The sequence below is a fragment of the Bubalus bubalis genome, chromosome 9 (genome assembly GCF_019923935.1).
Source record: "Bubalus bubalis isolate 160015118507 breed Murrah chromosome 9, NDDB_SH_1, whole genome shotgun sequence".
Taxonomy (NCBI): Eukaryota; Metazoa; Chordata; class Mammalia; order Artiodactyla; family Bovidae; genus Bubalus; species Bubalus bubalis.
In genome coordinates this window covers 80583314-80611062 of record NC_059165.1, presented here as the reverse complement: position 1 = coordinate 80611062, position 27749 = coordinate 80583314, and the positions used below count along the sequence as shown (strand labels likewise).

The 27749-nt window shown below is 42.0% G+C and overlaps 1 protein-coding gene across 4 annotated transcripts in view; it reads right to left on the bottom strand.

Moving 5' to 3' along the window:
* The window catches only part of PRDM6 (PR/SET domain 6), a 113182-nt gene that overhangs the window by 1549 nt on the left and 83884 nt on the right, over nt 1-27749 (bottom strand). Inside the window, exons 6-9 of one of the 4 annotated variants that reach the window (XM_044947822.2) lie at nt 20380-20722; nt 11305-11481; nt 4430-4578; nt 3314-4316 (exon numbers count right to left, since the gene is read on the bottom strand). In XM_044947822.2, the coding sequence (XP_044803757.2) occupies nt 4443-4578; nt 11305-11481; nt 20380-20722 (656 nt within the window). In that variant the 3' untranslated portion in view covers nt 3314-4316; nt 4430-4442. Of the gene's footprint in view, nt 1-3313; nt 4317-4429; nt 4579-5450; nt 8507-11304; nt 11482-20379; nt 20723-27749 lie in introns of those variants that run through there. The other 3 variants (XM_045166598.1, XM_044947824.2, XM_025293017.3) reach the window with 3 other exon arrangements.

Sequence of the window (27749 nt, the reverse complement as noted above, 5' to 3'; positions counted from 1 at the left end):
TGTGAGTGCAAGTCAGGAGTCCCCACCTCTGAGAGCACCACAGCCACACACCAGGGACAAGGACCACATTGCCAAGGCTTGACACTAATGAGGCCACTCAGACCCACACAGGGTCTGCAGAGCTCCTGTCCTGAGCAGCTCCAGCCCTGTCCCCATTTGTTGCCTTATCACTGGAAGAGGCTCATAAAAATCTAAGAGCCAGACCCTAATCCTGGTATCTTGAGATTGTTGCTAAGAAACAACAGCTGGGCTGATCAGACAAAGACAACCAAGTTGTATATCTTAATCTGTTTTGAAACTTGCTACCTTCTGGTCACCAGCTGAATTTACATCTCTCTATTCTCTCAGTTGTAGCAATCTCTGTAACTTCAGAGACATTGGTCTAAAGCAATAAAAGATCCATTGCTATTAGCCAGCCACTTAGGAGGAAGATACTATTTTCTCATCAATAGTCATTCAAACAAAACTCCTTACAGCAAACACCTAAAATGGGGTCTTTATACAAAACTAGAGTTCAGTAAATACTTGACGAATAAATGAATGAAACAATGAACAAACCAACTGATGAAAAAAATTTGATGAGTTGGTAAATGTTAGTAAATCTTTGCCTATCTTGACTAGATCGAAGTTTTCCCAAAGTACAATCCAATAACTCGTAAGCCATGTGAGGACACATGTGAACCCCTATTACAGTTTCCCCCCATAAGGTTATATTTGAATGGACATTCAATAAATATTTACTAATTGAATCAAATTATATAAATTATACAAGATTTAGTTTTATAGTCTTAATATCCTAAGAACTCTATAAAAGCATATCTCCTCTTTTGAAAAAGTCATTTTTAAAGATAAAGACAACCAAAACGCAAAGCTTATCTTAAAAAAAAAAAAATCATGCACATTTCCTGGGGAAAGTATTTGGCTTTATCTAAAGTTACTGAGACTTTTCTGGAAATGTGCTATCTGCATACCCACCTGGGATTACTTGTTAGCTTAGGCTCTTAGCCACACAAACAGGCATATGCTGGGATGGCATGTCTTATTCTGGAAAAAAGAAATTCCATCTCCAATGATAGAAAGGGGCAAGAAGGGTTGCTTCAAGAGCCAAACACAGATTCAGTTTAGAAAGTCTCCCTTTCTCATCTTAGATATCCTCCCCGCTCCACAATGACTCTGAGTATTTCTTCTCTCTACACAAGGATTACTGGAGAAGGAAATGGCCACCCACTCCAGTATTCCTGCCTGGAGAATTCCATGGACAGAGAAGCCTGGCAGGCTACAGTCCATGGGGTCGCAAAGAGTCAGACATGACTGAGCGACTAACATTACATTACATTATACAATGATTAGGAAGTTGAAAATAAGGAAAACTAGCGACTCTTGATGACTGCAGCATCTACTACCCATTGGCAGTGTTCCTAGAGAATATCTGTTAATTTTAAACAGAAAAGGCTAAAGCAATTGTTGGTAGGTTTTAGGGAGAAACTCCCTCCACCACCCTCCTGCCCAATACATACTTTGATGAAAAGCATTTAGGACCCAAACGATGCTAGTATATGCTTCAGGGCTCCAAGTCAATCCACAGGTGCAGGCCTGTCTTAACCAGTAGACCGATGGCCAAGGCCAGTCTGCTAGAAGCCAGCAATGGCTCAGCAGTGTGAAATTTCTGAATGTCTATTATAAATTTCTATTTATTAAGTGGCAAATATTTTCAGGCTAAATTTGGTGGAAATGACATGGCAAAATTATCCCTTACTTATAAAGGAGGAAAAGATGCTTACATGAGCAGAAAGCTAGAAGACTCTTTCAGTATTGAGGTTATCACCATATTAAGTGGGAGTTTGGGATCAGTCGGCAAAGCCACTAGCCTGGCAGAGACCACTGTCACACTGTCACAGAAACTCTGACTACATGACTACAGGGCAGAGAGAAGGCTTCCCATACTCGCATGGGAGCTCATGGGCACTGGCTGGGGTGCACTATGTAAAACTTAGGAAGTGAGACAAAATGCAGAACTGGTTTTTCTCATGGAAAACAATATTAGAAACAAACAGGTGAGTTCCTTATCATGTTGAAAAAGTATAACCAAATGTTTCAACTTGAGAAAATCCAACAGCCTGCTCATCAGTGTAGCCAGTGTGTTATTGTCTTGGAGATTTCCAGTTAGTACCGCTACATAATTCTTTCCACCCTTCCCAATGGCACATGTTTTCATCAAATGTCTCCATCACTTAGGACAAGAAACTATAAAAGTTCAACACATTCCAATCCACCAGAGAAAGCATTTTCCATCAGAAACAGCAACACAGTTGCACAGATTACTTACTACTTTTATGACAAGGGGCCAACAAGAATGGGGGGAAATGTGAATGACTTCAGATTGGACAATGGAGGTCAGAATTAGCCAAACTCCATGAAAGATTATTTTGAGACGTATATAAATAAGTTAAAACACAATTAGTGAGGCCCTGTTTCACTCCATTTTAAATGTGCCAGAATGGGTGCTAAGGGATGGGGAAAGTGAAATGAAGAGGGAAGGAAGATTTCTTAGAACAAAATACATGACAACAGGTTAAACCAAACCACAGATATCCTTGCCTATCGGTGACCATTTCAGTTATGTGTCTTGTATTTTTGTTACCGGAAGACAATGGGAAGGCTAAAAAGACAAGGAATTCCTTAAAAGGGTGTGTCCTGATATCACGTGACCAAGAAACCTACAAAGACTGCTGCTGGTGTGTGCTCTAAGCTGTTCAGATTTACACTGGTCATCAAGGTAGACTCAGTCTCTCCAATGTCGCTGGGAGCTAAAGGCCTATAAGCGAGGGCTGTCAGTTCTTCCTGATGTTGGATCATTGCGTGGAATAGGACCCAATCTTATTGAGCACCGTTGCTGAACTGCCCAAAGGCTAGCTGAAGTGACACTCACTCTCCTAGCACTCAATCAAAGGTCAGTGAAACTGTGCACATACTCCTTTCTCTCTCAGTGGATCAATGCTGAAAGAAGAATATTATCAAGGGCCAGAGGGGATGAGAAGGTAACTCTTCTTGATAAAATTAGCTGTTCCAGGGCAGTCTGTTTTAACCACAACCCTCTGCATGGCTCCTCCTCTCAAGGTTTCCTTGTCTGGGCTATTTTCACCTATTTTTGCAGAAACGCTTCCCCACACTCAGGAGGGCATCCCAGGCTTCCCCTTGGAGGTACAAGGAAGAAAGATGAAGATGCCTAGAATGGTCTTGACGGTGGGGCTTGGCGTGACTTTTGCCACATATTCAATGCTTTCATAGACACAACAAAAAAAGTACTGGAAGCTTAATATCTTATATTCAGCCTCTCACTGAAGTACTTTATTTTCGTGGGTTTGTTTGTTTTTTTTTTAACGCTAAAATGTTACTGAAAACATGAAAACAAAATTTTCTCAACTAGCTGCTTTGGAACAATAATATACTGTATTATGAAGCTCCATACATTTTAAATGTTTCTGAAATCCTGACAGGACACGGTAAGTCCCCATTTTTCTTTTCCACTTGAATTTTAAATTTTAAACCATCTTCTTCCTCTTTCAGGCTCTTCTGCATCAAGACCAGCTGCTGGATAGAAGGAGCCATGAGAAAAGTGCATGAGAAGTAAGCGTGGAAAACACAGACATGGAGCGCCTGTGGGGCTGAAGATGGCCCGGACTCAGCAAAGGCTCCAGCAACTGCATCCGTAGTCCCCGCTGGGCGGCCCGAGGCAGAGGCCAGGCCAAACTGCAACAGCAGGAAGAAGGGTTGTACAATGGGTCCCCTTGAATTCATGCTACTAAAAAAGGTGCAATGAGAAACAAGTCCCTGTGCATTCTCAGTCACAACTGTGGGCAGAAGAGCCCATTCGATTCCTCCCTTTGGTATTAAATAACAGTTTTTTAAAAAAAGCTTTTTAGAAACAAAGCAAATACACGGTGGGCCTGGAAATGTAAGCCATCCCAGGTTGGTTGTCCACTGAAATGAGTCTCATCCCTAGTCATAAATAAATAATCTCTCTCCTGGTCTGACTTCCACGCCAGGATCAATATCTCTTAACATCTTACTTATTTTATTACTGCTTTTGGTTTTCTGGGACTGATTGAAAGTTGCTTCGAGGAAATCTTTGGTTTTGCTTAAGTGTCCGTGACATTTAATCATGACTTTCCTTGCAGTTTAATTCCAAGCAGTCAATCAGTTAATCCACTTCGATTGATTCTGGGCTCTCGGTTATTGGCTTGCACTCATTGGGCATCCGCTGGTGTCGGCTCAGCTGGGTGGCCTGCGTGAAGCTCCTCTCACACCTCTCACACCTGGAGGAGGCAAGAGAGAAAATTGAGACCAGGGAGCGGGGCCCGCAGGGTGATGGGCTTCCTCTCATCCTGCCTAATCAGAACAGACACTCCAAAGTGGCTTCAGATTTTACCGGCTCAAGAGGTTTAATTGGTGGCTCCTTCCAAGGCCCGGACGCCCGTGATGGGACAAAGCCCGGCTGATGCAGAACAGAGGGATCTGTCAATAGGCAGGGGGAAGGTGATTTCTCCAGAGGGCCCTGTCCTGCTGCAGCTCTGATCACTGTCAGTTCAAATAGATAAAGAACAAAAAGAGATTTTTAGGAGTGAGCCATCAAAGCAGCAGCTTGTCTGCAGTTTTCTGCTCCGTAACCCCAAAGAGAAATGGATGACAAATAGAATTTCACCTGCTGCTAATTTGAAATCGGGAATTCTACTCCCCTCAGCACAGTGGCCAGAGAGCCATCAGCCCTGAATCTGGAAACTGGAGGAAGCAATGCATTAGTCTGTGGTGAGTGTGGGAGGTGGGTATGAGTGGCCGCTTTTGTGCAAAAGCTAGAGTATTGCACCTCAACCAAAGTTAGGGTTAAAAAATGTTTGCAGAGGGATAGGGAAAAACTCAATCAATGTTTGTGTGTTTCAAGTTCACCTCTCTACCAGACACAGCAGAAAGAATGTACATGTGGGCCATACTTAAGAGTCAGTGTGTCCATTAATAACCACCAAGAATATCTCGTCTCCTTAACTTAAAAAATAAAATAGCTAATCTAGAGACCTTGGGCCTAACCCATCTTCCATGCAACACATACCAACTCGCTTGATGGCTACACAATCTTCAAAACACACACACACACACACACACACATCCAACGGTGTCCTCTGGTTTTTCTATGGGGTGGTGGTTCCTGGCTGGTTATCGATGATTGTGTGTGTATACACATGCGTGCACACACACGCTGCAGAAGCCAGCTCTGCAGATAGTGGCTTCCCTGTCACTCAGGCTGCTTGTCTGGGCTACCTGGAGCACTGGTCAAGCACCCACTAGGGCACAGCAGCCACCTTAGCTCTCCCCCTAATGTCCTCCCCTCAAACTTTTGAAGGAAAAGATACTGGGGAGAGCTGCAGACACGTGTCTTCTTTTAAATGAGGCAATCCTGGTCACTGGTGGGGCTGAGGGAAAGCCCTCAGCAGAAAGTCCGCACTGCATCACATGTGCTGTGAGCCCCATTATCCAGTCGGAGGGTCTCTCATTTTCCTTTTGAGTAAAGTACACAAAGTGCTTTGCTAGGAAGACAATTACCTATAAAAATAAAGCACCTCTATCCATATTAGGGAGTCCCACCTATTTTTTTTTTAACATCGGGAGGCTGGAGCTTGACCATCACACTTGGATTTTTCAGGGCTCCCGTGCCAGCTGGATGTGTCAGGATGAGGAAGTTGTGTTTCTTTGATTGTCTTTCAGGGAATATTCTTAGCAGCCTGTTCCACTGTTAAAAACTGCACTGTGATCTTGACAAATGTATAATGTCAGCTTTAATGTATCAGACCTATCAGCTCAATGAAAATAACTCAGAAGTATTGATCAGCTAATGATTTTTGGTGTATTCATTAACGTCCATGGGCAGCTTATCCCCTCTCCAGAGCTCCTGAAGTGCTGATGACATGCCAGCGAGCTGCTGATTGTTTATTAGAAAACTGATTAGTTACTGGATTGGTGTGTCAAAATATACTACCTTGCACTGCCCGATAAACTTTCAAATTATTATATTCCTTCTTTTTAAAACTTTTTAAGCTTTAGAATCAATTTCAAAGAGAGCAGAAGAGTTTGAACAATTGTAAGGAATGACCAGTCACGTAGGTTGTGCTTTTGTACCTCTGATCTCGTGTATCAGGATATAAACAGTTCAGAAGTGGGAAGTGCAGTGCTTTGTATATGGCAAGGGTGCATGTCTATATATAAGCATCAGATAGTACAAGCTGGGTTGACACTTTTCTCATGTGTTTGCCTGAATGCCTCCCAGATATTTACACTCATGGAACCATTTGTTGTTGTCATAGTCGGGAGATTTACTAAATCTATAGGGCTCCTGAGATCATCACTGAAAAATCTTCTCTAGGGCCATCTGCTCACCAAGTGTGAGTGAAAACGTACGCAGATGTGTGGACAGTTACCTTAACTTAGATCCTTTACCTAGGAATTTCCCCTTCTGGAGAAAAGTGGGCTACCAGAATGAATACTTATGTGTGTTAGTAATTATAAGAATACCATTTATATAATTAAGGAAGTAAAAAAAGCTTGATAGAAAACCATTTTTTAATAAAGGAAGAGCCTTGGTTTTATGTTCATCGTCTTTAATTTTAGAAACAAATCTCTTCACAAATCATTTTCAGAGACACTAAGAACTCATCAGGACAGACAGACAGCTCTGGCAGGTCAGAGCTGGACTTCAGCTGGCCTGGGAGTGAACTAATCCTGAATTACAGTCCCAGACAAGTGCCTGGGCACGGGACCCTCCAAGCTTGGATTTCATGCTACTTAGCAGAAAAAAAGAGAAAGAAAGACATGGGTAATGATCCAGGAGGAAAAGACCTGCTCGGGCACAGGGTCTTTCTCACAGTGCTGATGTCACAACCTGGAAGCAAACGTCGCAGGAACAACGAAGGGAAAGTTGTCCAAATATTTCAGCAAAGAGCAAGTCCCCAGCTTTGTACCAATGTGGGCATCTTCTATAATTACACTTGAGTTCCTTTTAGATTTGAGATCGTTCTTTACTTAACATGATAGCTGACTGGCTTATAGGTTCAGAGGGAGCTTAACAATTGTCACCTGAAATTGACGGAAGTGTAAAATGATGTCAAGTTCTGTCACACAGAAAACATGCAGGAAGCTTTCTTTCTGGTCCTCGATGGCCTGTCACCAAATACTTCCTGAATTAAATCAGACTGCTTCGTACTTATGATGCAATGCACATTCATTGCATATTATGCATATTTACTGATGTGCTTTTTTGATTTGCTTTGATTTTGACTAGATCTTGTTAAAATATGAGATGCTTTTTGGAATATCCTTTGATTATTTTCTATACTAAGTCAAATTGTCTTAAGGCAAAAACGTAGTGACGAGCATTTTCCCTGCTTCTAATGATGAGGAGGAAAAGAAACTATGAAAACTCCTGGTCTTCCCAGGCCCAGAAGCCAGGCATCAAGCAGCTCACATGGATTCCAGGCAGAGCAGCCTCCCTGAAATCTTGAGAGTTCATGTTTAATAACAGAGAAGGAGAAGGAGATCTTATTGTAAAGAGTAAGTTGGAGACTGACAACTTCCTTCCTTCCCTCCTCTTTTTGATAAAGCGCTTGGCAATTACTGTGAGATGAAATGAAGTCTTATCTTCGTCCCTTGTTCTCCACAACTTCCAGTCTCACAGTACAAACTGAAAGTACATGATCCTTTGAAATGTGCTTTTCCTATGATCTCCTTCACCTTACACATTCAGAGTCCACAGCCCAGGTTAGCCGTTGACAAGCTCAAGGTCTACCTAGAGCATGGGGGGAGCGGGGAGAGGGGAGTTTTTCAGTGGGATTTCAGCCAATCACACCATGAGACAAAGCCTGGAATGAAACTCTCTTCTCAATACCAGATCTTCTCCAGGCTGCTTGTATGGCACCAATCTTGATTTGCCTTGAAAAACCACTTTTCAGCGGAAGATTTTAGAAGTTATAAAGGGCTTTCCCCTGCTGGGGCCTGGCCCCCCAAGAATCCTGCAAAGGCCTCCCAGGCCCTGGGGTGTGACAGTTTGGGGACTGAATCCTTTGCGGCATCTATTTGGAAGCTGCCCAAAGTGTATAGTTTAGGGTTGTGCTTCTTTACAAGATTCTTTTCCTTCTTTGCAAAATTGTTTAAGTCAATACCCATTAGTTGAAGTAGTAAAATTAACTGTTGTGGCAAAACCCATTTTATTGACTAATCTGCAACAAACTTTTTTTTTTTTTTGAATGTTTGTTTTATAGGCTTGTAAAAGGATATCTTCAAAATATTTACAAATGTCCATGGGATGGATATCCATGAGCTATGGTTGGAAGATTCCCAAAATTCCCCTGGGATAGTTCAATCCTGAACGATCCGGTTGTATACACTGAAGGATTTAGCTTTCCATTTCCTAGAAGACGTTTATATCTTGCACTCAAAAAGTAAGTGTTCACTCAGGTCTCCCCTGGCAACATATATTTGAAAAATTTTTAAAAACCCCGCAGCATGTGGCTATCTTAATACAAGAAGAAGCAGAAGGAACTAAACCGTGCACAAAGAATCTAATCCAACCAACTCTGGTGTTCCTTTGTTTTTCCAGATGAAATTAGGTTATGGTCCCTAAAAATACTTTGAGAAAGGAAAAACATACAAATACTAAAGTCCTGGAACTACTAATCTGATGAATTAAAAGTAAGTTAAAATGGCACCTTTATCGGAAACATGACAAAAACGGGATGTTAGAGGAAAAAAATTGAGTGGAGTCAACGAGGTTACACTTAAGTAACACCTTAACATTAACAGAAATCTATTTCCCATTCTGACCCTGAAACCTCTTCAATTAATTACTAAAATCTATTTACACAGCAACAAGATAAAAATCAATCTGATGCCTGGCACTGTGTCTGTCTGGCTACCTTCCCTGTTATAAGGGGCCAGGAGGATCGTTGGCCCTCTTGCATCTCTGCTTTTGAAGAGCTCTCCTGCTCATAGGCGCAGGGAGTGTGCCCTTGTCATCTCCCACATCCAGAGCAGTGGTGAAGCCAGAGATTGTGAACCCCCTGAGGACCTGGGGCAATGACAAAGCCCACTGTGCAGGACACAGACACCTGCCCTAGGGAACTCCAGGGCTGTGCTAACTCACAGTGGACTAGAAAGAAAGGGGCTGCTCAGGGCTATAGCAGCCCCAGAGAACACGCCTGCCTGGTGTGGTGCAGGCTGGATTTTTAGACCTCATCCAGTCCCCTCACCAGATGTCTTATGCAACAAACAAGCTCCACCCACAAACACAGACAAAAATGAAAACTTGCAATTATTAATTAATGTCATAAATTAAACCACAATGGAAAATAGTTAAGAATAATGAATAAAGGTTACTAATTTGTGAGGAAGTGGATGAAGATGAGTGTTTATGACCTTTCCCTCAGCTGCGGACACTGAGGCATGCAGGATGCAGACCAGCAGGACTCTGCCACTGTGAGCCAAGCCCCGCCTGGCTGAGCACCATGGCAACTGCGTGTTCCACCCAGCAGGTCCGGAGGGAAAAGCATAGGGACTGACACTCTGCAGAGACTCCTTGGCTGAGACCAGCAAGGGGATTCGCCTCCTGCTGCCTGAATTATTTCCTTTCTTACTTGATCTTATCCTATAGAAGCAAGGAGATCAAACCAGTCAATCCTAAAGGAAATCAACCCTGAATATTCACTGGAGCACTGATGCTGAAGCCCCAATACTTTCACCATCTGATGCAAAGAGCTGACTCACTGGAAAAGACCCTGATGCTGGGAAAGACTGAAGGCAAGAGGAGAAGGGGATGACAGAGGATGACAGAGGATGAGATGGTTGGATAGCATCACTGATTCAATGAACATGAGTTTGAGGAAACTCCGGGAGATAGTGAAAGACAGGGAAGCGTGGCTTTCTGCAGTCCATGGGGTCACAAAGAGTCAGACACAACTAAGTGACTGAACTGAACTGAACAGAAGGTAAACAGACTGTATATCCATGCCCTTTTCATGCTCCTTCTTAATCAAGTACAGTCATCATGGCAAATGAGCAAAGAGAGATATAAGAGGGCTGAACAAAGAAGAGCCTATCACACAGACAGTAAAACCTGTTCTGAGATGACCAATTGTTCACACAAGCTGGTTCACACTCCCAAGCCTTTCCATATCCCACATGGGCTTCCAGAAAGCCTTCTTCCCTTGTATGTCTGGAAAACTCCTACTCAGCATTCAAAACATACCTTAAACCTCATCTCCTCCAGACAGCATTGATTACTCCACTTCCGTGCTACCCGAAACACTGTATACACACGCCTTACTGTTTTTCAATTTTACGCCTTCCACCTATGTGGTAATACTTGCTTATTAATTGGGCTTCCCCCAAAACCATGAGGTCTTCAAAGATTAGGGGGCTGAGTCTCATTCACCTTTTTATCTCTTATGCCTAGCAGTGTGCCTAGCACAAAAGAAGGTGCTCAATAAATATTTGCTGCATGAATGAACACACACATACATGAAGGATGAGTGACAGAATGAAAAGGCCGTCTTACAGGATTCAAACGTCCGCTGTTTTCATGACTGTGCTGTATCTAGAAACATCGTTTCTTGCTCAGGTGCCCTTGCCTTGGCCAAAGCCCTTGTCTACCTCTTTCCACATTCCTTGAATCCTCAAGAACTCAAACATGTCCTGTGTTTGGTTTTGTTTTTCTTTCTTTCATTACCATGGTAAGTCTGAAATCCAAAGGGGCACATTGAGAAGCTACCAGTTGGCTGCTGTAACAGATTCAAACCTCCTTACACATAAAAGAGGAGGAAATCATTCATCAGAAGTTTAAAGAGTTCAAATTTCCCAAGAGACAATTATTCAGCTGTTCTCAACTGTGGCCACCTTGCAGATGGCCACAGATGGCACTCTGCGAGGCTCCCAGTTCAAATTCCAGAGGCACAGACCCTGAGAAACTAGAAAGAATCTCTAAATTACTCATTCCTACCTCATTATTTTACTTATGAGAAAACAGATCACAAAGAATGACTCATGTTCAAGGCTGCACAGCTCAAGCCAGGCTCAGTATATAAATATTCTGAATTCATTTTCCCAGCATCAGCTACTACACAAGCAGGTAATTCTGCAGTCTGGACGCTGACTTTGTACCCAGCCTTCTCCAGCAGCTGGCTGAGGTGGGCACTGCTGCCCACCTTGTCTGCCGGCTCTCAGGAAAGGCGAGGAGAAAGGAAGGAGGCAGCACGAGCCACTACTTACTTGAAGGGCTTTTCTCCAGTGTGGGTTCGGATGTGGTTGTTGAGAGTGGTGGCCCCAGCAAAGGCACGACCACAGTAGCCGCATTTGAAAGGCCGGTCACTGGAGTGAGTGACCACGTGGTTCCTCAGTTCTGAAGGCTGGGAAAAGGACTGGGAGCAGTGGCCGCATTGGTAAGGTCTGCAACAAATGAAGACACTACCTGGTCATTATATTCTACATTAGTCAGTAGAAGTTAGCATCACGAGGCTAGGGCCTAAAGGTTTTGGTAACATTCAGTTTTTGTAACAAAGCATAGAGCTGGGGCCACTGGGTTCTCATTACTATACTTGTTGCCATAGGAACAAAATTCACAAAGCTGATGAGACACATTCAGTACCCCCACAAATATTCCTTTCCAATATTAACCGCACCATTTCCACAACTTCTATTTCCTACTTTGATCCCCACCCCCAGGCAAATATGGGAGCTTTGAGAGTACAGACTTGATGAAGGAAAATGGTATAAGAGAAAATATGTAATTGTCTCTCATAATTCTGTGGCACTTTAACTTTACCAAGTGCGTTAAAATCAATTATCTGGTTTAATCTTTACAATAATCCTCAGGGAAAGCAGTTATTATTATCTCTGTAAGTTCAGAAAATGGAGGATAAACTGTCCTCAAAGGAAATAAGCTCTTGATGCCAAGGTCACTCAAGAGTGACTGGACTTTATTCTAAGTCCCAGGCAAACAGGCAGGCAAGTTGGCAAGCTGCATGTGTGTTTTAAAAGATACTAGGTGGTCCTGGGCTCTGTCTACAGCACATCCCCAACTTGTGGCTATCTGGTAGCACACAGATCAACACGGTCATGCACTAAGATTTGCTTCTTTGAAAAAGACATCCTGACTTCAATTTACTCTCTCTCCACCCACAACCCTGACTTATATTTATCCACTGGGTCTTTTTCTGAAACTTCAGCTCCCCAGTTTAATCTGGTAGCAAGCAATGATTTATAGCAGCCCAGAAATGACAGGATATCACTATGTTTGCAGGAGGAAGACTGGGATGCAAAAGCAAATGGAAGGAAGTTGTGACAAATACCTGATAATTAGCAAGATTATCGGAGCACGTTCTTTTCAGCTCCTGAGAAGGAAATCAATTTTTGGTTTTCATAAAATAGATTAAAATTCTGTCTTCTCTACAGAAGTTCTTCTGCTTACTTAAGCAGAATCTGGTGAGTGATATAAAACCTGGGGAGTTTTCCCTATTCGAGGCTATTTCATATCATTCCTTGACAGGGCTCTAATTTGTTTATCAAAATTTTTGTTAAGAAAATTAATAATCTGTCATGAGTGATATCAAGAGAGCTCAGGAAGCCCTGGCTTGTGGCGCACACATTTCTGGCTGTGTTTAGAAAGCCAGTGACTAAAACAGACTTAATTGCTCTACCTTTAGCAAATTCATACGTTCCAATGACTGGAAACCAAAATGTAGGGCCAGGAGACAACGGTGACTGAGCATGTACAACAATTCAATTAAGTGCAAAATAAAGTGTACCCTCTCATTTGTCAAGTGAAGTGCTTAATTGTGGCTACTTGCCTCACTGAACACAAATACTATTATTTTACCAGGCTTCAGCACACTGAGCACTGATTGTAGAATTTTTTAGCTTGATTAATAGTCCAGGATTGGTCAATAACTCAATACTATACAATTTTAATTACTTACATTTAGAAATCTATCTGCTTTCAAACAAGTTTCCAAGAAATATATAAGAGTCCTTGGTAAGGAGTTTATCAAACTTGACAAATTGCACATGCATTTTATTACAATGATAAAATAAAGCTTTGATGTCATTAAAATTATATGTAGATGAGAATGTCCTTTTGCCAAATCTATTCTTTGTAGTAACCATTAACCTTAGAGGGGTCCTCCAGAAATCATTCTCTCGGGGTGAATTTCTTTAATGTTACTGAAGATCATAAACAAAATAATGTATTAATATATGCTATATCCACTGACAATTGATTTTTCTAATAGTGAAGGACCATTAACATTTATTAGCCTCTGGTTATCTATTTTTAATAGCTATCACAATAAAAAATAAGCCACTAAATAAAACCAATTAATCTTTTCTTCTTTTTTTCTAATTCTGCTGTCAAAAGTTGGAGTGATTTATCTCCTGTAGTCAGAAGTCATTCCAGCCTTCTTATACTAATAATCAAGGTGGCAAAGATTTACACACCAAAGAGAAGAAATGACCACAGAGGGGTTTATGCTGAATTCTTATATCAAGGTAACAACAATGAAAGGCAAACTGGATTCCAAAACATCACCTTGGCCAGTACTAGCCTGAGAGAGGTTTGCTAGGTATCCCGTGACCTATGGCACAGCTTTTAAAACTCTGCACAATTCAGCTGAATGAATGGAATGGCCTCAAATGAGGGAAATGGAGATGAGTCCTGCTTCAGCTTCTGAACCTAATCAGCTGTGGGACTTGACAAGTCGCCCAACTTCCCTGTCCCTCATCGCTCTGGTAAGCAGGATGGACTGAACTAGTTGCCCTCTCGCATCCCATCCTGTTCTGTTCCTGCTTTTAGATAATCAACAAACATGTGCCACCTAAGGATCTGGCCAAGACACAGCCTCATGGGAGACAGCATCAACCATGTGACCTCCACCCTCCACTGTCCAGCCAGTGCCCTGTAGCCAGGCTTCCACAGTTTTGTCTCTAATCCTGCTAATTAAAATATGGACTATTTAAACTAACTTGGTAAACCATTGAGACTTCCAAGCAACAAGAAAATCTAGAACTGAAATACAGGAACAAACTTTAGCTGATCTCAAAAACAAAGTGATATCCCTTTAATTCTGATACCCTGAAGAGTAAGATTTTAGACCATATTGTCATATTCACCTTTGCAGATACTTATTTTATGTAGACTTTAGTACCAAAATGTGTACTCTATTTGCCATTATAACAACAGATTCTCTCTCTCAGCCTAGAAATATATGGAAAGTGAGCCCTCAGGAAATACAGACAAGGTCCTTCTTTATCTGGATTTTCAATATTTCTCAAGAATGAATAAAAGGAAATGATCAAAAAGTAAATTTAACATTGATTGCATCCCAGTGTTGACCTAAGCACACAAGAATATATTTAAGACAGAATGAAATCTTCATGCCCAAGAGCAGCACTTAGAAAACATCATGGCTACTACAGAATCTCAGATGTCACAACTTGTTTGGAAACAATTGACCTCAAGATTTAAGACTCTGTAGGTATGTTTTTATTAGCACACCCTGACTCCTCACCTCTCAGTTTACATCTAAACGGCTTTGAGGGCACAGAATCACTTGCCATTTTCAGCTTTTTATTCTGATGACGAACATTCCCATTAACTTTTCAAGGTCTGGTTGTATAGGGGCAGTATAGGGATGGAAGAGTGGGAGATGCAAACTCTTGGGTGTAAGATAGGCTTAAGGATGTCTTGCACAAGGGGAATACATTCAATATTGTGTTGTAACTATAAATGGAAAGTAACCTTTAAAAATTGTACATTTTTAAAAAAGACTCATAGAATAGAGGGTAGGGTTTGAAAAGTTCTACAAATTATAAAAGAATTTTTTAAAAGTGAAAAAAATGAAACTATCAACAACAACAAAAAAGTAAGTCTTAATTTATTAAACTCTTGGATACGATCAATTTCAGTCCCAAAGTCTGCATCCCTTGAAGCAGAAGCAGAACAGGAAGACTGGCATTGTCATGTGCCATGTTCAGCTTCACTCTTTGTAGGATCGCAGGTCACCGGGCAACTAAATAGACTCTCCTTTCTAAAGCACTTTGATTCTCTCCAAGTTATCATACACATATATCATTTTATTATTCTCCAAACAAATGCAATGAGCACTCCTCACAAAGCAATCACATCTAGTAACCAGAAAAAGCTTTTGGCTGTTTGGTTTTTTCTAAACACTACTTGAGATACCTAGCAGTGCTGTCCCATGATGGAAATGTTGTGTATCTACACTATTCAATAGGGGAACCACTAGACACGCACAGCCCCTGAACACCGGAAATGTGGCTAGGGTGACTAAGAAACTAAAATATTATTTTCTTTAATTTGGATTAATTTAAATAACCTTGTGTGTCTTGTTCCAACACAGAAATATCAAGTTTCAAGAAAAAGTAGGAGGTGCTCCGTCCTCAACAATGAAATATCTAAAAAAACAGACAAAGCCTGGGTCGATTTAGTTAGCATATATCAATGCTGGTAAATTTCTAAGCAGAAAGAAAGCAGCAGGATGGTTTTCTGCATCCCCTGGCATTCTCTGCAACTGGTGGCTCCTCTGCCAAAGATGACGAGTAAAATGTGCAATTCATTTACCCTGCGTCTGTAATTGGTTTGGTGTACACACAGGAAAAGGATGAAACGTTTAACAAAATTAAGTGTGGTTTGGTTTAAAATATTATTAATCCTTCCTTGATTTTTCTTTCATGGCATGAAAGCCTCCAGGACAAAAGCTGTTCAGTTGGGCCCACGTTCCCTCCTTGCTCCCCGTCAGTCAAGCCCTAGAGCCCATCCCCAGAGACTTCAAATGGGGCGCCATTTAGGTCACTGCAGGCTGTATTGAGTGAGAAAAGAACTAAGCTCTATGTAAGGAGGAAAAGATTTCAGGAGACTGGCAGAAGTACAGAGCCAAGACACTCGGAGAACATGGAAAGCTAGAGAGAAGATAACCTTCACACGTAGGGGAGGGGGAAACAATGGAACAGAAACACCGATGCATTCCAAAGCAACTATTATGGTGATGGATTATCTTCAGGTTCCTCCCATCACACAGCTCTTTCTAGAGTTATCTTCCCCTCTGGTACTTCCACATACAATTATATAAACAAGGACGCTCAAAACACAAATGTGAGTGGCTGATATTTGTGAGTGTGTCAAATGTGAGTGTGTCCACGAGTGTAAAGGCAAGCTTTCCCCATGTGGCACAATCAAGAAGGAAAGGAAAATGATGCAAAGTAAAGATAAGCACTGTAAAGACATTCTGCAGAGAATAAAATAGAACATATTCATCAGAAAATAACCCACTGTGATTGAAGGCTTTGCTTACTCCTTTCTGGAGCCCCATAACCACCGCCACTACCCTCAGTGGGACCTTGGAGAGTCTCTGCAGCAAAAAACAGAAGGGAAAGGGATTTCTAATTCCTGGTTCAAGCACAAGTCTGTCAAGCTGCCCTTGTCTGGATGATAAGCTTATGTGCCTGTGTGTACACTTAGTCGCTCTGTCATGTCTGACTCTTTGTGACCCCATGGACTATAGCTCGCCAGGTTCCTCTGTCCATGGAATTTCCCAAGCAAGAATACTGGAGTGGGTTGCTATTCCCTTCTCCAGGAGATCTTCCCAACCCAGGGATGGCATCACATGCATTGTTAGGCAGATTCTTTACCACTGCACCACCTGGAATAAACTTAAGCTAAACCATAAATGTTTTTTGAAATCCCTAAATAATATCTAGGTTGATCTAGATTCCTATAGCTTCCTCCCTTTGAATTTACTCATGAAAGAAAAAGTCAGTAGCTTGAGAAAAGGGAAGAAGAAATTTGGAGCCGGGGGGGTGGGGTGGGGGGAGATATGTTTAATATTAGGACATCCCTGGTGGCTCAGATGGTAAAGTGTCTGCCTACAATGTGGGAGACCCGGGTTCAATCTCTGGGTTGGGAAGATCCCCTGGAGAAGGAAATGGCAACCCACTCCAGTACTCTTGCCTGGAGAATCCCATGGATGGAGGAGCCTGGTGGGCTATAGTCCATGGGGTCACAGAGTCAGACGTGACATTAACACAACAAAATTAAGAAATAACAATCCTGTGGCTTCTGGACCCTATTATGGGTATATTTTTATCTTTAATGCTAACTGCTACTTTGCCAGGTCAAATGAATTTTCCTTTTGTGTTCAATGTAAATAATATGGTAGTGAAAATCGGTAAGGCTGCCAATCCTGGGTATCCTCGGATCTCTTTCCTTTGTATCAAGGCATAGACTTACTGATGGTCCCTCACATGAAAAAGCTTACAAATAAAGACACACACAGTCTCTTTGATGAAAGTTCAAATGTCTTGGGTTTCATGGCCAAATATTCAGTCTGTTGAGTGAAAAATCTTTTGGACCTAAGATTCGGGGGACTGTTTCAAAACTTGGACACGTCTGAAACTAAACTCTAGCTTGTTTACTTTTTGACTTTGTCTTCTGAGTCTCCCTTTCTTGCCTCTAGTTGTAGCAAGATTTTCCTATCAAAATAAAAGCATTTGCGTTTTTCAAATAGAAGGGAAATGGTTTCTGACTGGCATGTTTTAAGTTTTTTCACTGTATAGGGCTGAATGGGCACAAACTGCCAAGGACTAAATGTCAGTTAATTTATGGAGTCAATCACTAAAGAAAATACGTCTATTCAGCAGTTCAAAGTCTCCACATGGATAATAAAGAATCTAAATCTCATAACTATGCACAAAGTGATGCTCCCCTTTAGTTCTATATATTTCTCCTCTTCGGAAATTCACTCATGTGGTTAAGAATTATGGAGAGAACATCTTCTACCCCCAAATGTGCTGGTACAGGAAAGCCTGTGAGAGTGTGGAACACCAACCATACAGCTCTTTCAAGCCTATATCCTAAAAGCACATTATGTATCTCAGTGAAACTAGTGGGTCAAGGAGACTGAGCATCTCTATTTCCCTTACCTCCACTAACCAACTCAAATGTGATGGAATAATTCAAGCATCTCCCTGTTATTAATAAGATACACTGTATTTTATTACTCTGCCTATAAAAGGACTACTTCATTGAAGTCATAATTCTTACTTTTAACTTATTCATGAATGATGGTGACCACCTCTCAAGTCTTCACCAACAAAGTACAGGGAAAGGAGAAGGAGATGAGGTGATCTACCTGCATATCAAGTACATTACTTCACCCCATCTGGGAGGGCCTGGCCAAACCACGCCTGGACATCTGCATCAAACAAGCCCAGCGGGGTCTCACACAGGACAGGAGTCTCAAGCCACCTGGATTTTTGCCAGTAACTCTAGATTAGCTTGGAATCAGCAATAACCTAACAGTCTCTCGTGGAAGCGTATTTTGTACACTTTGTAAGTTTTCTAATTTGTCAGGCACTTGTCTGACAGATTACATAGATGCTTTACAAATTCTAACACTATTATTTGACAGAACAGACTTCACAGGAACTTAAACCAGAATACACACACGGTCTTCGAAGCGAAACTGAGGTCAGACAAAACAGTCTGTTTTGCTATCTTTTTATTTACCATGATATATTTCATTGTTTCATATGACATTCAGCATGAAGTCGTCATATTCAAAGCTAAGCTTTCAGTTCCTCCATCCAGAAATTTTCAACTATCATTTCATCATACCTGTGTATTCAGTTGTGATGATCACAATGAATCTCTGAGGATACACCTAAACTCATGCACACCTAAAGTCCCTCAATTTAAAAGACAAGTTTATAATAACAAATTGTAATGCACTTCTTATATTAAAAAAAAAAAACCAACCAAAATGCTTTGCAAACTTTGAACAGATATATCTTGAGGCTATCTGTATACTTGCAAGGAAAGCAAATTAAAAAAAAAAAATCCTTCTGGAATAAGAAAAACATTTCCAAAACTTTCGTGTTCCCTTAAAGCCAACACTACAAAGATATGCAGAAGTCTGTTGGTATTTTCACCAGGAGGCTCTCCTATTGAAGCTAAAAGATGATACAGACACAGCTGCCTTAATGGACTTAATATGAATGTTTCAACATCACTCAGTTACGGCAATGCTTTGATGCCAAGCAAGTGGTTTCTAGCATGGCACAAAAGAAAACATATACACACATAAAAATGCACGTGTTTCCTAAAAATGGATCATTATCTGAAATAAAAAGATAAAAAAGATAAATTAAATGGAAATAAAATAAATTTAAAAAATAAAAAAGATCTGCCCCCTCTCCAACATCCTCCCTGCCTGCTTGGGTTCCAGCACACTGCTGTATCCTGCAGAGCTAAGGAGGGGACAGTTGGGTGCATATATCTTAGGGCAAGGAGTGCTGAGTGGCTTAAGGTTAATCAGTGGCTAAATTAAGAAAATTAATTCAGGAGTCCTGCTTTGGAGTCTTCTATTCTACTTCCAAAATTTACTTTCTGCCTTTATATTAAAAAGTTTTTTAGATAGTTAGCATTTAATCAAATTTTCATAGGATGTGAAGGAGAGATAAAACACTGTCCTTTCTTACTGAATTAATTTGATTTTTGTCTTTTGCGCTCCCAGCTATCAAGACTGTCGAATAAACCCGTTTTGATTCATAAATAATAGTTCCATTATGTCTACTGTGCCACTCATCAAAGTACCTGAAATTTTAATTCACTTGTTCAGCTAAATTTCATCTTCAGTTCATGGCCATAAAATTCTTTATTGACAAACTTTCAAACCAACTTTGACTCCGAGGTATCTAGTCAACATTTTTCTTCTGTGTGGATATTAGTTTATTGAATAAGTGGCATCTGTTTTCCTCCACATCACTAGCAGAGTAGGTATTTCCTTTTGACAGCTTTGCAGGATTTATGGGTTTGCATGCTCTGAAGAAAAATAGTACTAAGCAAAAAATTCCAATTCATTACCTCTTAGTACTTAATTAAGTTCATACCCACAGCACACTGGAGGTGAACCCTGAGACGACTGTGACAGCAGCGGAGCGGGCAGCTATATTATCTTTGGAAGACAGAGAGGATTCTAATTATCCTGACCTCATTTTTCCACCTATGATATTCATAAGCTTGCACCTTCTATTTTGCCTCCCTTTAGACCCAGGCAGAGCTCTTTGAAAAGTGACAGAAGATTCCTTTCTGCAGCCCCCGTTCATGCAGCCCTTCTACACAATAAAGCCAAAGAAGCGCCTCACATGACTCTCAACTTTCCAGACCTCTGATTGCAGGATTTTCCCCCAGGTGCGGCTGGAGGAGGCGACAGGAAGGCAAGCAGTGAGTCTCACAAGCACGCACACCCTGGGAGCGACGAGAGGTGGGGTTACCTGTCAGGGTTCTGTGTGCACACGTGCATCTGTAGCAGGATCCGCTGCGTAAAAGTCTTAAAGCACTGCCCACATTTCCAGAGGTGCCAGTCACTGAACTCCGAGTGGAGCTGGCTGGTGGAGGTGGGGCTCGCCAGGACGCGCTGGTTCTTCACGCTGATTTGATTAAATCCAGATTCCAGGGGCCCTGACTTATCCAGGAGGGAGAAGTTCCTGCCGCATGGAGTCTGGGGGAAGACGACAGAGCGCTGCTGGGGAGCCTGGGAGAGTTTGCTGCTCTTGTTGAAGGGCTGCAGGGCATCCTGTCTGCACATGGCTTCCATGACTGTCGACGGGACATTTACTGGGAGAACAGCAAAAGTTTGAGATCAGTTTTATTTGCCCTTCAAATAAGCAAAGCACAGGCTTCTAAAAAATTCCTAGAAGTCATAATAACAAACAACATCTAAAAAAATTCCTGTAAGTCTGTATTTTAAAAACTGGCTTTTCTGGTCTCAGAATACATGTAAGAGCAGACAGTTTGATTTGAGGGGGAAAGCACAATTATCCAAAATGAACTCATTCAATGTCTATTTATTAAGCAATGATTATCTGCTCAAGATTTTCATAGATGGTCTTTGCCCTCACAGAGTTACTTATGACCTGAGATAAAAGACTCCATAATGAGGCTCCACACTGCAGCCCAGATGTGGAGAGCGTTGAGATGGGAGGCACAGCAGGGGACAGGGAGAGGAAGGAGGGCTCCCCGAGAAGGGGGCTTTGAGCAGAGAAGGGAGATTCAGGCCCTCTGGATTTCAGGCCTTCCGCTCGATCCTGTCAGCACAAAACAGGTTTTCAAGGAAAACTGGCTGAAGGATGAAGGCAACCCTATGAAAGATGCCTGGAGACAGAAGTCTGGCACGCTGGTGGGATGGCGGGGAATCAGGCCGACAGAGCACAGCATGGGTTTTCGGCACTGTGGGAATAAAAGGGCGGCAGGGGGCAGACCTCAGTGGGCCTTTAACGTCCAAATAAATAAATAAACAAAAGACCTTGGGCCTAAGAAACAGATACTGACTGTTTTTGAGCATAGGAACAGCAAGAAAAAAGAAAGAATTAGTGTTCAGGGAGGGCCGGAGAGAGGCACAATGCACAGACAGGGTGCAGTGGGTAAGGTAAAGTGGGAGGCAACAGAGTAGCAGTCATGGAGCTTGAAACTTGGGCTTTCGAATCACAAAGAGCTATGTTCAGATCCTAACTCTGCCTTTTATTAGCTTGGTCACCTAAGGCAAGTTACACAATCTCTATGTCTCTGTTTCCTCATCTGTAAAATGAGGGCAGTGGAATAATAATCTTAACAGTAATAGCAGCATGGCTTAGTGATTCAGATGGCCAGGATTTAAACTCCACTATCGACAGCTGTCCCTTGGTATCCAGAGGGGTTTGGTTCCAGAACCCTTGCAGATTCCCAAATCTGCTGATGCGCAAGTCCCTCATATAAAATGGCACAGTATTCGCATATAATCTACTCACACCCTGCTGGATACTTTAAGTCATCTCTAGATTAGTTATAACACTTAATACCATTTAAGTGCTATGTAAATAGTTGCCAACATACAGCAAATTCAAGTTTTGCTTTTTGGCACTTTCTAGAATTTTTCTTCCCATATGTTTCATCTGTGGTTGGTTGAATCTGCAGATGGAACCCACGGATACAGAGGGCTAACTGTATTACTTTTGACTGTGGGCAAGTATAGAACATCTAAATCCACAATTTAGTCCTTGGTAAAATGTAAAACGGTCATCAGAAGGACTGAATGAGATACTGCGAGAACTCTTCATTGGGCTGATGCTGAAGCTGCAGCTCCAATACTTTGGGCCCCTGAAGTGAAGGGCTGACTCACTAGAGAAGACCCTGTGATGCTGAGAAAGACTGAGGGCAGGAGGAAAAGGGGGCAATAGAGGATGAGATGGTTGAATGACATCATCAACTCAATGGACAGGAGTTTGAGCAAATTCCGGGAGATGAAGAAGGACACAGAAGCCTAGCATGCTGCAGTCCATGGGTCGCAAAGAGTCGGACATGACTGAGTGACTGAACAGCAACAACAAGGACGCTTTACCTCTGAGTGTTGTAATAATCACATGTATAAGGTGAATTCAACAAAGGAACAGCTTATCTTGCAGGGCTCTGGATTGGCCCATGCAGTTGGCCTGGCCCGTCCTGTCTTAGGAAGGAGAAATATCAACTTAAAAAAGAGACTCACAGACCAAGGGAGAGTTTGTCTAGTTGACAGTTCTTTACCCTGAATGCGTAATAGACTCACAGGGGAGATTTTTTTAAAAATACCAGAATCTCTTGGTAGGGCCTGGGCATCTGCATTTTTAAAAGTTCCCCCCAAGTACTTCTAATATATAGAGATGAGAACAACTGATCGAGTTCTACCCTCTCTTATAACCAAAAAAAGAAAAAAAGGAAAAAAAAAGCTGAAGGTCTAATAATTTGTTCACAGTCTAATAACTGCCCATGGTCACACATTTGGTTAAGGACACAGCTAAGCTGGAAGTTTTAGCTCTCTGATTTCCAGGGTGATTTTTTTTTTTCCTGACCACACTCCAATTCTGTGTCTACTCAATAGCTGTGTTGCAAAAATAAAAAGGACATTTCACAGCTAGTACAGAGTTTTTTTGTGTGTGTATACAAACCCATAAATAAACATAAAAGTTATAAATGCACCTATAAACACATGCATATACATATTTATGTCTATATTTCATGTATAAAATTTGTGTATAATTTCAACTTCTGGGGCACAAGTGTATCACCAATATGAAATGTGTGCACACATTTTAGACTTTCAAAAAAACCTTTGATTGCACAGAGGCTGTGACTTCTAAACTACATACTGAAAGATAAAGAGAAATGTTTTATGTTTTGGCTCTTTCTTAAAAAACAAAACACCAGTACTGTCAAGAGATTAAGGTAAAACTCCTCTTACTTAGCCCATTTATAACTAATCCGGAAGAGATAAAGCAAAGGGAAACCCGCAGGTCTTCAGGCAACACAGAGCTCTGGTGGGTTGGGAAGGCCAGACTAGCAGGAAGGAAGGCAGGGTGGGGAGACTGTGGAATGAAGATGTCATCAACATGCAAGAGAGCAGGAAAGCCAGCCAGAAGCTCACTGCTGGAAAGAGGAATATGATGTCTCTGGGGGAAATCATACAAATGATACTCTGCGTATAGATTATAAAGGCTGACTTCTCACTTAAGCTCTTGGAAAGTAACTCAATAAACTCATTTTCAAAAATTGTTAAGGTCACATCACCTTTCTATTAAAGAAAAGAATGTGTGGACCAATAGATTTTTCTAAGTTTAATAACCAAAATAAAAATAGTAATAAAGAAAAGTTTATATTAGGTTTTAGGATGATTTGGGATAAACAGGGATCTAAGTTAATGATAATAAGAGCATTGAGGTAATAGGAGTTGGGATGCTTATCCCCTGTCTTATTTACTCCTACAGGGTCCTCAAAACAAACATGTTTTCAAGATATACCAGCAATGCTTATACTCTATATTCTGCTTTTGGCCTCACCTTTTCTTGTACTTGTGAATAAATTCAATCTTACTGAATGAAATGAGCATATAATTTAGAGAGAGAAAAAAGTAAAGCTAGGAATGGATAATTTTCACAAAACAACTGTATTTGCTCTCGAAGTTGTTCTGCAGAGTGCCTGCACATGCCCACAGACCCTAGAGGTCTAGATACCCTTAAAGGTCTAGAACTTTAAGCAGGACTTAAGGACACAGAGGATCATTCTTTCTGAATACCACTTTGATGGGCCCAATAAACAAAAGTATTAATGAAAAACACGGAATTATAAGAGGACAAGAAATGAATCAGAAAAGACTATGCTATCCCAAGCCAAGACAGTCCAGACAACTGAAAATGCCCAGAGACAACTAAGGAAATTCCTCCAAAGGATAAAGGGGTTTCTCCATGAAGACATGGTAAGCAAAGAAGACTTTGTCTTCAATCTGTAAGACAAAGATTGAGGGGGAGAGGGCAAACTCTGGAAGCTCTAAAGGATATACTCAACAAAGAACGTGAACTCACCAAATCCTGCAAAATTAAAATTCTGAGAGAGAGCAATACAGGATCTGTATAACAAAGTCCTATTTTACACCCTCAGTCATTCATTCAGCCCATGAGTGCTTACAGAGCATTGGTGACAAGCCAGACACTGCAAGTGCTGCAGATATAGAGGAACAGGACAGTAATAGCCCGACTCTCAGACCATTTAAACTCTCATGAGAGAGACAGATATACAAACGTCTTCACAATTATTTACTTGGTTTCATCAAATTTAAAGTTCCATGAATTGCAAGCTGCACCATTAATTTTAAGTCACTGTGCATTGTAAGACCAGGTTCAGAAAGATTAAAATGCAAAAAAATGTGCAAATCTTAGAATTGACAATATACAGTCTCTACAAGTATAACTGCTGTGACAGAGAAGAAAAGGAGTCAGGAAAACATCTATCAGGGCTGGCTAAACTTGGGGTGGGAAAGATAGCTTCCTTGAGACAGTGACCTTGAATGTGAAATAAGTTAGTGCAACAGAGGACGGTGGGATCTGTAGCAAACCAAATAGGGCATGGCCAGTCTGATGATGCTTGAATTAGAATTTTACAAAACACTAAGTGAGCCATACAAAACATTTCTGAAGACTATATGTAGTCCATGGGCTATCATTTTAAAGAGCTGGGGATTGATTAGAAGAGTAATGGCAATCCAAAAAAGGGGTTGAAGCTAGGGTGTAAGGTGATTGGACTTATACTTTAAATGCATCATCACCCTATATCATTAAATGAAAAAGTGAGATGCAGTACAAAAAATCTAATAGTAGTAGTGTTAGTTGCTCAGTCATGTCCGACTCTTTGAGACCTTATAGTCTTTAGCCCTCCAGGCTCCTCTGTCCATGGGATTCTCCAGGCAAGAATACTGGAGGGGGTTGCCATTCCCTTCTCCAGGGGATCTTCCCGACCCAGGGGTTGAGCCCAGGTCTCCTGCATTGCAGGCAGATTCTTTACCATCTGAGCCACCAGGAACAGAGAGGCAGAGAAAAAGAGGGAGAATGTGCACAAATGAGAGAATGGGCAAAAAAATACATCTGGAAGGACACCTTAGAATGTGTCAACTCACTGCCTCCGGAAGAAGAATTACATGTCCATATTATCTTCTGAATTCTGATCAACAGAACCAAAAGTTAGTTAAAAACTAACTTTTAACCAAATAAGTGATTAAACTGAAACAACAAAATCAATGAGACTTCACTTTGGCTGCTGTGATACTAAAAAGAAAAATGCAGAGGTCCAGGCCAAAGCTGTCTGTGAGGCTGATTGGGAGGTGGCAGCAGAAATGGAAAGAAAAGCATTTAAGAATATATAATCAACAGGGATTTATGAATGACTAGACAGATGGGCTGAGAAAGAACAAGGTGTCAAGGTTTCTAGAAAGAACAGCTGAGTGATGGGAGTGAGGTACTGAATTGGGAGAGAGACAGCTTGGGGGACAAAGTAGGATGGTTTCAGTTCAATATGTTGAGTTCGAGACATCTGTGAGACAGGCAAGTGCAGGTGGGAATTCAACAGGTGGACAGGAGCCTGGGTCTCCAGTGAGAGGTCTGAGCTGGCAATATAAATCTGGTAGCACCTGTCTGAATTCGGGTCCCCTGGGAAATAGTCTGAAATGGAGATCTGCATTTTGTGTACAAGAGGTTTACTGCAGAACGAGGAGAGAGGATGGTGTCAAGAGCAATTAAAAGCACTTAACTAAGCACTTAATTAACCTTTCGAGTCATCTGGCTTTGGAATAAGGGGAGCAGTCCTTAATACCCACCCACACTGACCAGTCCCTGGACACAGGCCACGTGGGGAGGGAACATGACCAAGGATAAAGTGGCTCTGTAGGCCGAAGACAATTCAGCTCTCAGCCCTCTACACCCTCAGAAAGTGGAGGGATGTGGGCCTCAATCCTAAAGCAAGGCTCGCAAGGTGCCAAGGACTGAGGCATCCAAGAGGTCAAATCTCTCATAACAGCGGGCTCCTCTGTGTCTTTTGCCGCTTCCTTCATTGAAGGTGTTTTTCAGTGGCCACTGCCTTCTGTTGGAGTCCTGAGCAGATACCTCTGGGGTGGAACTCTTCTCTGCTTGTTCTAGGACCCTCCATGTTCCTCCAGTTCTGGGCCAAGTTTTATATCAGCTTCTTGGCTTAGGGTTTCCACAATTGGCAGGTAATGCAAAACCCAACTCCATATACTCCCATAGCTGGGGCCGGTTTTGGAATGCGACATACTGCTTTCATCAATGGCCCCAAATGGAGAGTTCCTTGGACTACTGGCCTGAGGGTAGCACTTTCTAGTCCCCATTCAGGAACAAACAGTGATTTCTGGTTCTAGGATTTATGGGAGGGGTCCAATCTCAGCTGCCCACTGTGCACGAGGGCCTGGAACTGGACTTGTCCCAACTGCATTAACACCGAGCCTACCGGCCTGGTGGCTCAGAGAGTAGAGAATCTGCCTGCAATGCAAGAGACCTAGGTTTGATCCCTGGGTTGGGAAGATCCCCTAGAGAATGGAATGGCTACCAACTCCAGTTTTCTTGCCTGGGAGAATTCCATGGACAGAGGAGCCTGGAGGGCTACAGTCCATGGGGTCGCAAAGAGTCAGCCAGAACTGACTGACTATCACTGACACCACCGAGGCCAGCTCCCTGCTATGGCCATGTCACAAGGCACCCGTATTAGGTTCTATAGTGTAGTTTTTGCTTACGTGCCTTCTCCTACACTGAGCCCTTCGAGGACAGGGTCTGAGGTTTTGTTCCCCATCACGATGCTCCCCATAGGGTCTTGCAGACAGATGTTCTTGTTGGACTGAACTATACCATCATCTCCTCAATGCTCACAGACAGAAGGCTTGATGGAGCCTTCTCTACCCAGGGCCTAGTTCCACACTGATGGTGGGATGGTGGGGCCAGGGCACCATGCAGAGGTGCCCGTCTTTATTTTCTGCTCTTTAAAATCAAAACGAAAAGGCAGGCCTCTCTCAGACACAGTTTAGTCCAGTGTAACAACCTCTGTGTTGCCATCAAGTTTCACATTCCACCACCTCAGCTTCATATGCCAAGACAGAAAAAGCAGCAGGAAGACTTGTTTAACATTTATTCCCAGGTTTTTTTTTTTTAATTTCCTCTGAAATGAATATGAATACACTATGGTCTTTACACTCTGCAGGAGCTAATCCCCCACTGGAAGCTTTGGGGAACCTCATTCCTCCTTGCGGATACAATCTGTCGACACAGGCGTTCCTTCAGGCTCTTCTGAAAGGCCCACA